The sequence below is a fragment of the Melozone crissalis genome, unplaced genomic scaffold (assembly GCF_028551555.1).
Source record: "Melozone crissalis strain CALT ecotype California unplaced genomic scaffold, PUWL_Pcris_2 ptg000081l_1, whole genome shotgun sequence".
Classification (NCBI taxonomy): Eukaryota; Metazoa; Chordata; class Aves; order Passeriformes; family Passerellidae; genus Melozone; species Melozone crissalis.
In genome coordinates this window covers 6,981,156-6,994,953 of record NW_026535858.1, presented here as the reverse complement: position 1 = coordinate 6,994,953, position 13,798 = coordinate 6,981,156, and the positions used below count along the sequence as shown (strand labels likewise).

Below are 13,798 nucleotides of genomic sequence, written 5' to 3'. Positions count from 1 at the left end.
TGATTGGCAATTAATGAGAAACAATTACAAGATACCAATCACAGATCCATCCTGTTGCATTCCACAGCAGCAGAGGATGGTAGTTTACATTTTGTTCCTGAGGCTTCTCACTTCTCAGGAGAAAAAATCCTAAGGAAAGGATTTTTCATAAAACATGTCTGTGACACCTGGCCAGGATTTGTTGGGCCTGTCTCTGCCCAGAGGAAAGCCACGCTAGGCTGAGGTTCCCCTGCAGCAGAGCAGGCTGTGGGCAGGGCAGTGTGACAGCGGGGACACAACTCACCGATGACATTGAGCGTGAAGTTGTCGTGGCTGCAGACAGAGCCGACGGCGCTGCGGGCGCAGCAGTAGTAGAGCCCGTTGTCATCGGGGCTGGCGCTCGGCAGGGTCAGCGTCCGCTCCTTGCTGCTCACAGAGTAGGAGCTGTGGCTCTCCGGGAGGGCAACACCGTCCCGGAACCACTGCCACGAGGGGCTGCAAGACAGGGGAGAGCGGGTGAGCCGGGGCACGGCGCCGTCAGGGCTGCCCCGGGAGCGGTGTGCGGAGGAGACAGCCCAGAGATGGCCCAGTGCCCTGGCTCTCCGTCCCGCCGCCGACACACACACGAAGCCATGAGACATGCAGCCAAGGTGGACGGGACACGACTGGGAAGCAACGGAGAGTGACTGCAGCACACCAAGCAGCTCAGCAGCTGGGCTGTGCCAGCCCATCCTTACTGTGCTCCTCGCTAGGCGGCTCTGGGGAAGCCGTCTGCCTTCTCCCGCGGCGCTCGGCACAGGCCCAATCCTGCCTTTGGCCTTCCCTGACTCTACTGAATTCTTGCGGGAGAGAGGAGGGGACGTGGGGGAGGAGCAGAAAGAAAAAAGGTGGCGGGGAAGAGGGAGGGGGATAGAGAGAGAGAAAGAGAGACCACACAGCCAAGGTGCAGGGGCCCCTGGCAGGGTCCACTCCTCAGGAGGCAACCCTTACCGTGGGTGGCCATCGATGTGACACCGCAGCACCACTGTGGAGGAGGGCTGGATCTCGGCTACGCTGGCCGGCTGCTTCAGAACCACACCGCCTGTCTCAATCCCTGTGGGATCAAAGAACACCAACACAGCTGGCTCTCCAAGCCTACAGAGCCCAGGTGCTGGTCATTGGTGACTCACCGATAACCAGAGGAGGCAGCAAGGGCACAAGCATGCTTAGAGATACACACGCCCTCAAGCCAGTGTGGAGCAGAGAGACACCCACACTGCAGAGATCCCTCTTTGCCCTACGTAGCTGTTCTTTGAGGGTTAAGGTGAGTTCTGAAAGGATCTGCAGTGCCCAGGACACACTTGCTGTAGTGATGTCCCAGTTTCATAAGCACAAACAGGAAAGGGGACAGGAGAAACCATCTCTGACAGCCTCAGGGACACCAGAAGACACAACAGGACTACAGGGCAGGATGAACATGGCAGCTGGAGAGGAATCCTCCATGAGCAGCCCAAGCTGTCCGATCCCCATCTGACCCACACAAACATTAACAGACAGCCGGGAAAAACTATTTCCAGCCTTGGGCCCTCCCAAGAGAATGCTTTTCCCCGTGCCTTGCAGGCAGCCCCAGACTCACACTTGATGTTGAAGGAGGCGTTGGCCGTGCGCGCCTCCTCCCCGGTGAGCACGTTCCTCGCCAGGCACTGGAAGAGCCCGGCGTCCCGGTGCCGATCCACGGCGGCAAACTGGAGGTTGCTGCCCTCCTTGAAGCGCTGCTCCGTGTCCTGGACAGGAATTCCATCCTGCAGCCACTGGAACTCCACATCCGCCGGCTCCTTGACCTCGCAGCGGAGGATGGCGCTGCGGCCGTGCAGGGCGTCCTGCGAGTACGGCTCTTTGGTGAACAGAATGCTCGCCTGGGCGCCCACGGCTGCAGGACAGAAAAGGGAAGGCATGTTCAGAGCCAGGGAAGGAGTAGAGTGGATCAGGTAAGCATGTGTGGCTCTCAAGGGTCTCCAGACAGTCAGAGCCATGTTAGGAGAAGCAGAGCTCAAAGCACATCTGTCAAAACTCGTTCAGAGTTTGAACAGATCTGTGCTTGGATGCCAGCACAGCTGCTTTAAGCCTGTCTGCAGCAATCACTGGAACGGGGCTGCCTGAGCTTGCCACAGCCAAGGAGCGCCCTCTGCTCCCTGGGGACAGGGGCATTAAGAGGGAGCTCCCTCGACCCACTACTGAGTGTCACACTTCCAGCCCAAACAGAAAGATGTCTTGCAATGTGAGTCAGGAAGCCCTGGAGAGCAAGCAGCTTCCTGGGCACTTGCAATGGTTCTTTGAGTGCTTCTTGTCCAGGTTTTTGGGACATGTCCTAAGTTCCAGTCTTGCACCACGATTGTCCCTGATCAGAAACACGCACAGACTGTTTCTAGGTTTTCCTCAAAGTCCCTCTCCTTGGGACTGTGTCTCTGACTCACCTCCACAGCCCCAGCAATCACCCAGAGAAACACTGGTGTGGAACCAGGATTATTTATGTGAATAAACACAGCAGCTGCTGGAACACAGCACAAGAGGATGCAACAGGGACACCACAAACTCGCGCTGGTGACTCAGCCCACTCGCAAGCAGAAGCGGAAATAACAAACTGCAACAGCTGTCCTGGGGTCTGGTAGGGGTCTGAGGGGCTGGAGGCATCTCTCTACAGAGATGGAAACCCCAAAGGGCCCTCCTTGACACACTAATGCCCACCCAGGAGCTCGGGCAGGGTGCTTCCCTGGGCATGCCTGGCATGGCTGCTGAGGAACCTCTCACACATTGCCAGATCTGGCTGCCCCCAGCCAGCCCTGCAGGCGCTCTGCTCTGGTTACCAGCTGGAAAAGCCAGGGAAGCAAACAAAAGGCAATTCAGCACATGAGGATGGCTCTTGGACTCTGTCAGCAGCATCATGCTCTGCAGGGAAAGGGGCCAAGCCAGGCAGATTTGGAGCTTCTTAGAATGAAGACAAACAAGAGCAGGGTCAAAACAGTGGGCTCCCACCAGTGCAGGAGAAACAGCTTCACAAAGTGGTTGCCTGGATAAGTTACATGAGCAGTATCAAAGTACCAAACCCTGAAAGGCAGCTCCTCTTTGGACACTCAGCCACATCCTCCCACCCAGCATCTGTATAAAAGCCGGGTGAAGGGATATGATTTGACAACACATCTGAGTCAGACAGAGCTAGGGATAAGGAATCCTTTTCCAAAAGAGATGTTTTGAAGACCATCAAATTCCAGGAAGCCACAAGAGCCCTTGCCATGCTGGAAAGCCTTTGGAGCCTGCTACACAGTGCAGGGGCCAAGGCAATGCTGCTCATGGGCACCCCGGTGTCAGGCACACATTTCCTGCAGGGCTGGTCCCGCAGCAGCAGCAAGGCACTGACACAGGCTCTCAAACAGGGCTCCACACCTGTCCCAAACACATCAGCCAGCAGCAGGGGCTGCATTTTGCAGTGACCCTTCTGTCACTGAATTCCCAACTGAATTTCCTCAGATCCCAGAGCTATGAACTCTGAATTTGGCTGTCCTGATTTCTGCAGCAGAACAGCCAGCTCCATGCATTTCTCTGGAACCTGTTGATGGTCCTGTTTCCCTGGGTCTCACACTGAGCCAAGTCCCATCACCATGCTGTGCTCCAAGGGTCAGCATGTCCAGTGAATTCTCCATGGGCAGCTGCCATGCACTCCCCTAAAGGCAGGAACCATCCATCAGTCTGTGACAGCTGGCTCATGAACCAGAGATGAACACATGCCTCAAGGTGATACAACCTGCAGGAACATGTGTCACATCAGATCTGTCCCAACCAGAGCACTCAGCAAGGCACCCAGCCTCACTCAAACATAGCCATGTGCTCCACAGCCCAAAAGCTCCAGCACATCAGGAGCTGAGCTCACACCACAACTGCTGCTGGGCCAAAGGGGCAGCAGGAAAGGGGAACACAGCACTCAAATCCACTCAGGTTTGAACCTACAGGACCCAGGTCTGTTATTGTCCCCAGACGTGCCTCAGGCATATTTCCATCAAACCACACCTGTATGGGACAAAGCACGTGTGAAGTGCCAGGGTACACAAAGCTCAGGCAGAAGGATGGATTTGTTCTGCCCTTGGAGTGTCAGCCCACTCATCATGCCAGTGCTGGAGTCTGTGATGAGACACCTCTCTCTGAAGGTGCAGACCATTAGGGTATCAAGATGTTCTATTTTAAGTTACATGCATTTCTAGCATTAAATCCCCAGCATTACCAATGTAACGCCAAAGAGCAGCAGAGCTGCTTTCAGCTCATCTCTGACAGCACAAGTGCACTTCACTCAGAACTGATCACTGAGAGCTTCAGCTGCCCCATGGCCAGGGAGGAGGACATGGCTCTGTGGACAGAGGGCATGATGGTGGCTTGGCACAAGTCCCACATGGGAAGCAGGGATTTTACCAGGTGTCAGGAAACACTGGGATGCAGCTCCCTGGTGAAACAGGAGGGATTATTCATGTTGTTGTTTTCCATGCTGGGGAAATGGACACAACCATTTCAGCTCAAGCAAGATGCCGGTGATGAACAGCTCATGAGCACAGGTGTCAAGGCAAAATGGGATCAATAAATGTTAAAGTGCAGCAAGAGCCACCAACCTGTATTTTGTCTGACAACAGCATCCAAGATGCCACTGGTGAACTGACTACACGTGCTGGAAACCATTGTCCCAACCATGTGTCACATTTAGGCTGCAAGGAGAGACCAGGAGCAGCTAGATGTGCTCCAGAGGAATCCTACTTGAGTTTTGGGGTGGAGGACATCAGAAGCCCAGAGGTGGCCACAGCTTTTCACAGTACTTCAATCCAGAGCACCAGGGCCCAGTGCTGGGAGACGGGAGCTGCCTGGAAGAGCTGCACAGCCCTGGCCCAGGGAAAGGCTGCAGCCAGCAGGGTCCATGCATCCCCCTCCACCTCCTTGGCTCAAGGAAGCTGTCCGAGGAGAGGGCTGCTGTGTGGGATGCCATTATGCCACAGTTTGGGTAAAACCTGTACAAAGCCAACAACCTCCACTGGTGCTGAGCAAAGCAGAATTGTTTGTTCCACTCAGCAGCTGCAGGACCTCCCAGCTCTCCTGTGTGGCAGAGCCACGGCCATGTGTGGCTCAGCCACTGGAGGCTACCCCAGAGGAGAGAGCCAAGGCAACCCCAGCTCACAGTGGACACCTTCCCAACAGCTTCTGCTGTGGTTTCATGAGCTCATCTGGGCTGGGACACATTGCTGGGAGCTGCTGAGCAAAGCAAAACGCTTCCCTTAGCAAGAGTCACCTCAAAAACCATCCAGCAATGCCACATCAGCTCAGCAGGACAGAGGCAGTGCAGAGCTCTCCCCCAGCAACACAGCTGGGCCAGCCATGGTCCTGCAGAGCCCAGGCCAGCATGGAACAGTCCCAAATGTGTGTGCTGGCAAACATCTGCCCTCTGCACATGCAGGTGACACCAGCCACCCCTGGCTGGGAGAAAAAGAAACCCTCCACGCGTGTCTGGACTAAAACTGCCTCAACTGTGCCTACAGAAAGCTTTTCAGGAAAGCTTCAGCCAGATTAGATACACATGTTTGAAATGCAGCACACCTGAAAACACCCAGTGGTGTGCTACTCAATTGAAATGCAAAACCCTCCTGTTGAGGTAATAGATAAAGGTTAAGTGAATTGTGCAGGGAGGTTCAATTGGTACCTACAGGCCCTCAGGGTGTCATCCCCACACACCACAAAGCAAATCATCTGCAGGGAGGGGACATGGACTAGTAGGATGCACAAGGATGGAGAGAAGAGCTCAGATCCCATCCTGGCTGTGAGATCATCCTTCTGGCAAAGATGTGAGTGCAGGAACACAGCATCCTTCAGGCAGCGGTACCCTCCGCTCAAAACTAATTCCATTTTTTTAGGGAGGCAAATAGCAGCTTCCCAGGAAAAACAGTGACACTGATACACCTGCATTACCAGTCCTAGTTTCTAACAAGTTTATCAAAATTCACTTTTTTGTCTTGGGGTGTCCCCAGGTATTGAATTTGCAGGCACTCCCGATGAGGGGAGAGAGAATGATGAGGAGAACTCCCCATCAGAAGGCTAATTAATTACTTTATTATACCATATTATTCTGTACATCTAAAACTGAACCTGCCAAGCACTAAACTCTGCACACAACTTGTGACTGTCACCCAACAGTCCTGACGCACATACACACAAACACACACACCTGGCCCTGACAGGCCAAGGAAACAAAACACCATCACTTTGGGTAAACAATCTCCATGTTGCATTCTCCTTTTGCACACACACAGGCACAGCAAATGATAAGAACTGTGTTTTCTTTCTCTGAGGTTCAGAGAATGCAAAACCCAGAAATATTCTTGGGAAGAACTGTGCCTTGCTTTTCTCTGTGAGGAGAAATTCGGGGCTGCAACCAGGACTCGGCCATTGCTGGACTCCAGCTTGAGCACATGCAGAGCATTTCAAGGTGACAAATAAAATCAACAAAGCCACATCCAGGACAGACTTCTGAGCAACTCTGTGAAGTCAGTCACTGCTGTCTGAAGCTCTGCAGAGTAAGTTTTCAATCCTGTGGGATTGCCAGGAAGCAAAGAGCTCTCCACACCTCTGGTAGAGGACACCCAGCCCCATGGCAGCCACTCCCTCGAAGGCTGCCACAGCATTAATGCAGGGATGTGGCAGCAGACTCAGGACGGACTGGGAATGTCTTTGGGAATGTTCTAGCTAGAATTCACTGCTTTAATGCCTCAGTGCCAGCTCCATGGCTCACCTGGGCACACCCCAGCACCCAGCACCACCCGGGTGCTGCAGAGCAGCCGTGCAAGCTGAGGAGAGCAGGCAGCAATCCCCTGCCCTGCCTGCCAGGCCAGGCTGCCTACATCTTGAAACAATCCAAAATCCCGGTCTCCTTGCCTCACGACATCGCTTGGGAATGCAGCCTCAACCACAAAGGCTTCAGCTGCTGCACAGCCCCAGATTCCTGCTGAGTGCACAGGAACCCCTCTCACCTCCAGCCCTGCAGTGCTCCACATGCCCAGCCCTGTGGGAGATCCACACTTCCATCCACCCCAAACTGCCCCCACCCAGGCATTCCCAGTGTGCAGCTCCTGGGCACCAGCTCCTCTGAAATAAAACAGCTCTGGACAAAGGACAGAGAGGGAAAAGGAGAGGATCCATTTCACTGTGTACCCAAGAGTTTACCAATCTCTGAGACACCACAGGATATGAGCAATCCCAAAGCTGCTTGCAACCAAACCAGGAGTTAAAGCCTGGGAATGGGATTTGGGAGAGGGCTCTGTGCAAATATAGGGTTTCCTGGTTTGGAAAGCAAGCCCAGCACTCTGTGCTTCTACAGCCTGCAGCCCAGCCCCATTCTCCAGCCAGGCCCCAGGAGCATTATTCTGCAGACTTGCTTCCAGGAGCACTTCAGCAAAATTCACCCTGGGTCAGCTCAGCCAGATGTGCAAGCCAATTTCCTTAATGCTCTGCACCTGGAACAGCAGCTCAGAGGAGCTGCAATTCCTCTCCAGTGCCCAGGACAGCAAAACCCAGAGCACCCAAACTGCATCCATCCCTTCTCCCCAAAAGGGAGCCATCCTCTTCCTCTTCTTCCCTGCCAGCAGGAGGCCTCAGACCTACCCCAGCTATGGAGGGGGAAAACCTGCCTTAGAGGAAACAAAATCAAGACCCAGAAGCACCAAGATGTGATGGAAGCAGCCAGCTGCAAAAACTGGCCCAGCCAGCTGTTCTGGCAGAGGACATGACTGGCCAGCATCTGTTTGGCCTCTCAAAGCAGAGTGGAGCTCCCATGGCAGAGCCAGGAGCTCACAGGGGTCCCAGCTCCACCACGGAACCAGGAGCGTGCAGGTCTCAGACCTGAGGCAGAAGCTGAATGCATTTACAGCACCAGCTCAGCACTGAAGGAGACAGAGAGCTCTGTAACACACTGCTGAACATCTGCTCCCTGTCCATCTCCATTCATAGCTAGCAAAGATGCCATGCTCCATGGGAAGCTGCTCCCCCTGGCTCCCCAGACCTGCAGGGCCCTTGCAGCACCCCAGCAGTTCACTGAGGGAAGGCCCTGGGCCCCTTGTGCAGCCACACAATGCAGTTTCCTGCAAACAGAGGCCAGGAATACAGCTGGGAGAGAGCAGGCTGGCCTGGCCAGAGATGCCCCAGTCCCCACTTCTAACCTGAGGTGAACAGCAGGAGTAGCCTCAATCTATCCCCAGGCTGCAGCACTTCAGATTCAGACTGAAAGACCAGGATTAAGAGACCCTTTCACCACTTTTTAATTGAGTTACCAACTCTGGGTGTGCCAGCTAACTGAGCCCAGCAAAGCAAGGTGGCAATGACAGCTTTTAGCCCCCTCAGATCCATTCTCAATACATGAGCATCCCACCATACCCACACTGTGACCTTCATGCTTCTGCTCAGAACACTGAAGAAACAAATTGTCCATCAGCAGTACAGGCTGTTGCTCTTTGATGAGAAACCACGAAGGAAAAGGAGGATTTGGATGAGCTAATGCACTCCCTCCCAGCTCTGTAAGCCTCCAACAAGGCAAGGCAGACACAGGCAGAGCTGCCACTGCATCCCCCAGCTGCATGTTTGGCTGCTGCTAACCCCAAGCAAAACCAACAAACCAGAACCACAGCTTGGAGGGTGGCTTGGCTCCCTGCAAGCCCAGGGGCAGAGCTGGGGGCCACAAGAAAGACAGTCCCCAAAGGAAAAAGGGCAGAAGAGACTGAGAAGCTCACACTCAGGACTGATTTATCACCTATTCTCTGAGAGAGACATCAGGGCACAGCAGAAGTGTGGGGTCAATGGCAACCATGGGCACATTTTCAGAAGAGACCATGACCTGTGCTCCATCCTAAGGACAGCAGGGATGGTGTTAGGGCTTCTCACAGGTTTCAATATCACACTCCCAGAAAGCATTATCAAGCAGGTCTTGTCTTTAGGAGCAACTTAAACATCACTGTCTGCAGGAATTGCTGTTCCTTCAATTCCTTCAGCTGCCAAGTCCTCAGGAATGGCTCCAGTACTTGGGCTTTGCTTTTAGCCACTCTTGGATCAAAGAGCAGCAAACTCTGTGCTCAAGCCCTGGCTTGCTTCCAAAGGCTGGGCAATGAAATCACTGAGCTAGAGCATCCTGAGCTTGCTGGTCCCGAGGACCTGACAAGCCCTCTGTCAGAGCAAGGCTGCACTGCCTGCAGGCAGGTTTAACTCCTCGTGTGCCGTGTGTGCCCTGCTCAGCACCAGCTCAGCCCATGCAGCCGGGGCAGCAATTCCCACAAGGGAGAAACACCCCAGACACTGAAGTGCTGCTGATGCTCAGCACTGCACCTCTGCCCTGACAGCCTTTTCTTCCTGCTGCAGCCAGGCACAGCCTGCACAGCCCCTCTGCCCACATTAAACCTAGGGGCCCAATGGGCTTGGCATATCTCTCCTGTTCCCCCTCATCCCCATCCACAATTGTCATTCTAAGCTATTAGCAGCACTTTGCTTGCCTGCAGTGCCTGGGCTCCTTCCAACCCAGTCTTCACTGCAAACCAGTGCAAGCCACATCTCCAGAGCAGGAGAGCCCCAAAGAGCAGCAGGCAGTAAAACCACTCACCTGGCCTCCTGTCCTGTCCTCTCTGGCTCAGCCAAGCACTTTGTTCCTTGATCCCACCTCCTGCTCCCCATGCCCTGCAGCCCACAGGACACAGAGTGCCCCAGAGCAAGCAGAGCACACCAGCATCTGCTCTTTGTCCCTGCGAGGCTCTCAGTGAGCACAGGGCCCCATACAGACCTCCCATTCATGTCTCCAGCAAGCCATGTGTTTCCTGGCACAGCTCATTACGAGCACGCTCTATAAAAGCAGATTTTTGGCATGCCAGAGCAGGGAACGACACATGGGTCAGCTTTTCCTCTGTGCTGGTCACAAGCACAGAGCCAGCAGGCTCCCTTGCACCAGCTGAAGCCATAAGAGAAGCAAGCAAGGAAAATCATGAATGCTCAGGAACGTGAGCAAACCCTCCCCTGCCTCCTGGGCAGGCCCCTGGAGCCACAAAAAGCAGCAGCTGGGAGCAAGCCTGCTGCACACACAGCTCTTCCACTGCTGGAGCAGCAGCCAAGCCAAACACCCAGGGATATTTTGCATCTCCAAATGATTTCCAGCCAGAGCGATCCTCCATGCGAGAGGTTCCAGTCCAGAAAGGCTCTCTTGCAATAAAGCAGCAGGCCAGATGGAAATGGTTTGATTCAGGCAAGGGGCTCTGAGCACAGAGAGCAGCACAACATCTGGAAAGTCTTTGGGCACTCAGCATAGAAGGTTTTTAAAACTGCATCTTTTCCCATTGCAGTTAAAGGAAAATCAAAAACTCACTCTGCACCCAGGAAAGCAATCAGGGGCACAGAGCAGCATTTCCAAGAAATGCCCTGCTAGAGTGGCTTCATGAGGCAGGAGAAACTGGACCAGTACCCAGGAGCTCCAGGTCATGCTGTGGTGGATCTAGATGATTGGGAACTTGGGAAAACATTATCTCTTTGCCCCTGTGGTTGTATCACACACCTGGATCCAGCAGCTCTGCTGTGAGAGTGTGGGTGTGCCCAGATGGGCACTGAACGTCTGCCTTTGGGGCAGCTCACTCCACATTTGCCAGAGACATGATGCCTGCCTGCACAGCACCACTGAGCTGGCTCCAGGTGTCCCACAGCACCTCTCTCTGCTGCTTTCTGTGTGGAACACAACCCAGAAAATACTGAGAAACCAATTCTGCCCTTCAAAGAAAGCTTTAGAATGGAAAAAAAAACAAAAACAAAAACAACAACAACAAAACCAAAAAACAAACAAACAAAAACAAAAAAACAAACAAACAAAAAAACCACCAAAAAACAAACACAACAAAATTTAAAAACATTTTAAAAAAAGGAAAGGGGAAAAAGCAGCAACCACTTAGCAATTTAGCCTCCCAGAAACTGTTCAGAGACACTGCAAGTTTTGGGGTGTCCCTACCCTTCCAGGATCCCACAGATGGAATGGCCAAGCCCAATTTCTGAGCAGTTATCACAAGAATCCAGAACAAAGCCACTGGTGTTTGACTCAATTGCTGGAGCAGACACCAAGGCAGCACTGCCAGGGATGTGCTGGGGCACAGCTGGCCCTGGAAGAGCTCACTGCCACACAGAGCCCCATCCCAAGCAGGCAGGTGCTGCTCACACATCTGCTGCAGGCCATTAGAACTGACAGAAAGGCTCAGCACAGGGACACTGAGCCCAGGAACCAGCTCCAGATCCTGGCAGCTGCCAGCACATGTCAGGACCTCACTCACTTGCCCAGCTCAAGCCAGTTTGGGGCTCCCTGCCTCTGTTCCTCATGCTGCCCTCCCTACTTCCCCAGCCCAGACCTTCTGAATCCCAGTCCTCTCCCCAGCCACACATCCCACAGGCTTGCTCCTTCCAAGGCCATCCCAAGCTCAATTTCCTAACTCTGCCATAACCTTTATAGCAGCAGTGAGCAGAGACCCTGCCCTCCTGTGTGCCCAAAGCCACTCCAAAGCAGCAGGATGTGATGCCACCCTCTGAAAGCAGCAGGATGTGATGATACCCTCTGAAGGCAGGGAGAGGTGCCTGGGGAGTGAGAGAAGAACGAGCTGCTCCTCTGGCAATGAACAAGAACAGCAAGCAGGGCTGCTACTCTGCAGCCACAGAGCAATGGGAGTGTTTTGGGAGGCTCCCATTCATTCCCAAGCCAAGCAGGACTGCTGTCAACCCCACTGCAGGCTGACCTGATCTTGTGGGGCAGACACAGCTTGTCCCCAGGGCTGTGGGATTTGCCAGAGGTCTTTAAGGAGAACGTGTCAGGGCTGAACTGCGAGCTGAGCTTTGTGCCAGCTTCTCCCAATATCTCAGCACCTCAGTCAGAAAAAACTGGAGCAGGAGAGGGAAATCCCCATGGTAGCCAAGCTCCTTGGCTCCCTGAAACTGCTGGGGCTGCTGAACCAGAACAACTGGCCTTGGAGCTGCCTGTCTGCCCTGGGAGCACACTGACACTGCTCCAAGCCATGCTGTGCCCGTGTTCCCGGCACCTGCTGCAAGAGGGGACATGGGCACCTCCACAGGACACTGAACCAGGGAAACATGCCATTCATTTGGGTCACTGGGTGCTCCCAGACCCTCAGAGAAGTCCAGATGCCATTTCTGAGCAGCCAGCCCAGAAACCAGCCCAAGGCATGAGTGCAGTGCAGCGGAGCTGGGAGAGGAAGAGGGCAGAGACAGCAGCCAGGTCACTGCTCCTCCTGCCCAAACACCCAGGGCACAGCTGGGGCTGGCAGCACCACTTGGCCCCTGGCCTGTGGAAAAGGAAGTTTTGGCTAAGTGCTGCTTGCTGGGCATCACAGGCAGCGGTGGCCATGGGACCCCCAGGCCAACATCGTTGTAGGAGATAAAGAGAGACAGAGGGACAAATGGGACAGGAGCTGGGAATCCTGCTGGCCCAATGAAACCATCTTTCATGGGGCATCAGCCAAAGGCTCCTGAGCAGACACTGCCAGCTGCACTGCCAAGCCCCAGTGAGAAACACAAATGTTTCAAGGGCGACTCAGCAGCACTGACAGACCTGCTGCACCCACTGGTCCTGCCAACCCACTCTGCCAGGCTTGCTCTGAGCCCTTGAGCAATTCCCTGCTCTCCTCACAAACACCTGATGTGTGCTGCTGGCAGGAGCCACAGGGATCTGAAGGCTGAGCTCTGGCCAGCACAGCAGAGGGATTGCACTTTTCTCCCACCAAAGGAAAGACAGGAGAAAGATGCCATGTGGAACCAGGATGAGCCACATCCTTCCTGTGCAGTGGCCCTGAAGGATGATGCTCCCCCCACAATTCCAGCATGGGCCACGTGAGAATGAAAATGTCTTTACTAAGCAAAACTCCTGCTGGCAGGGGAGAGCCCAGGTGGTGCAGAACAGGCAGGCAGAGCTGTGACAGGGCTGGCTCATCACTGCCTGCCCTGGGGCTGGCAGCGAGGACAGGGTCTGTGAGGGTCAGAGCTCATCCCTGGGCAACTGGAGCCAGATCTGCAGGTACCACACCAGGGACAGGCGTCACACCAGGGCAGCTGGGGCCAGCACCTCCAGGTTTCACCCCAGCTCCTGCCAATCCATCCCCACATCCCTGCACCCAGGCTGAGGGCCAAAGGCTGATGCTGCTGCTGCCATCCCAAGCCCAGCCAAGAGGGATTCCCCCAGAACAGCACTCTATGTGTGTGTGTGTGGATGGAGCTCCTGGCCAGGGCTCTGCATGATTCCTGTTCCAGCTGAAACACCGTTCCAGATGAGGGGAAAAAGCAGAAGAAGCTCCATAAAACTGTCTGGCACTTCCCCTCAGCACACAGGAGCCCCAGCCAGGCGCTGCAGAGAATGGGAGCTCAGGCTGTAAAGACAAAAGGGGGTGGGGGTGGGAAGAGGCCAGGGCAAGGGAAGCAGAGCAGAGAGGAGCAGCAAGCACACAAGGCCTGCAAGCAGAGCCAGCTGCTCCAGCCATGCAGCACCATCAGAGACAGAGCTGCTGCTCAGAGCCAGCTCCCCTCCATGCAGGGAGCTCACCAGGCTGCACTGGGCATGGAGCACTCCTGCCAGGGCTGTTTGCTGGAGAATGAAGATTATTTATGCCCTGAAAGTGCCTGAGCGAGCTGTTTCTCTGAGTGCTGCCACCAAACCCACTGGAAGGAGGAAAACACCCCCAGTGCCACCCAAACCTGTGCTTCCCTCTGGCTGTGCTTGTCTGGACATCCTGCAAATCCTGCTTGCTCA

General features: G+C 54.5%; 1 protein-coding gene across 3 annotated transcripts in view; it reads right to left on the bottom strand.

Annotated features, from left to right (window-relative positions):
- PTK7 (protein tyrosine kinase 7 (inactive)) overlaps positions 1–13,798 on the bottom strand; it is a 34,596-nt gene that overhangs the window by 10,838 nt on the left and 9,960 nt on the right. For 2 of the 3 annotated variants that reach the window (XM_054290383.1, XM_054290384.1), the window contains exons 2-4: positions 1,595–1,888; positions 970–1,072; positions 284–474 (exon numbers count right to left, since the gene is read on the bottom strand). In XM_054290383.1, the coding sequence (XP_054146358.1) occupies positions 284–474; positions 970–1,072; positions 1,595–1,888 (588 nt within the window). The other variant, XM_054290386.1, reaches the window with a different exon arrangement.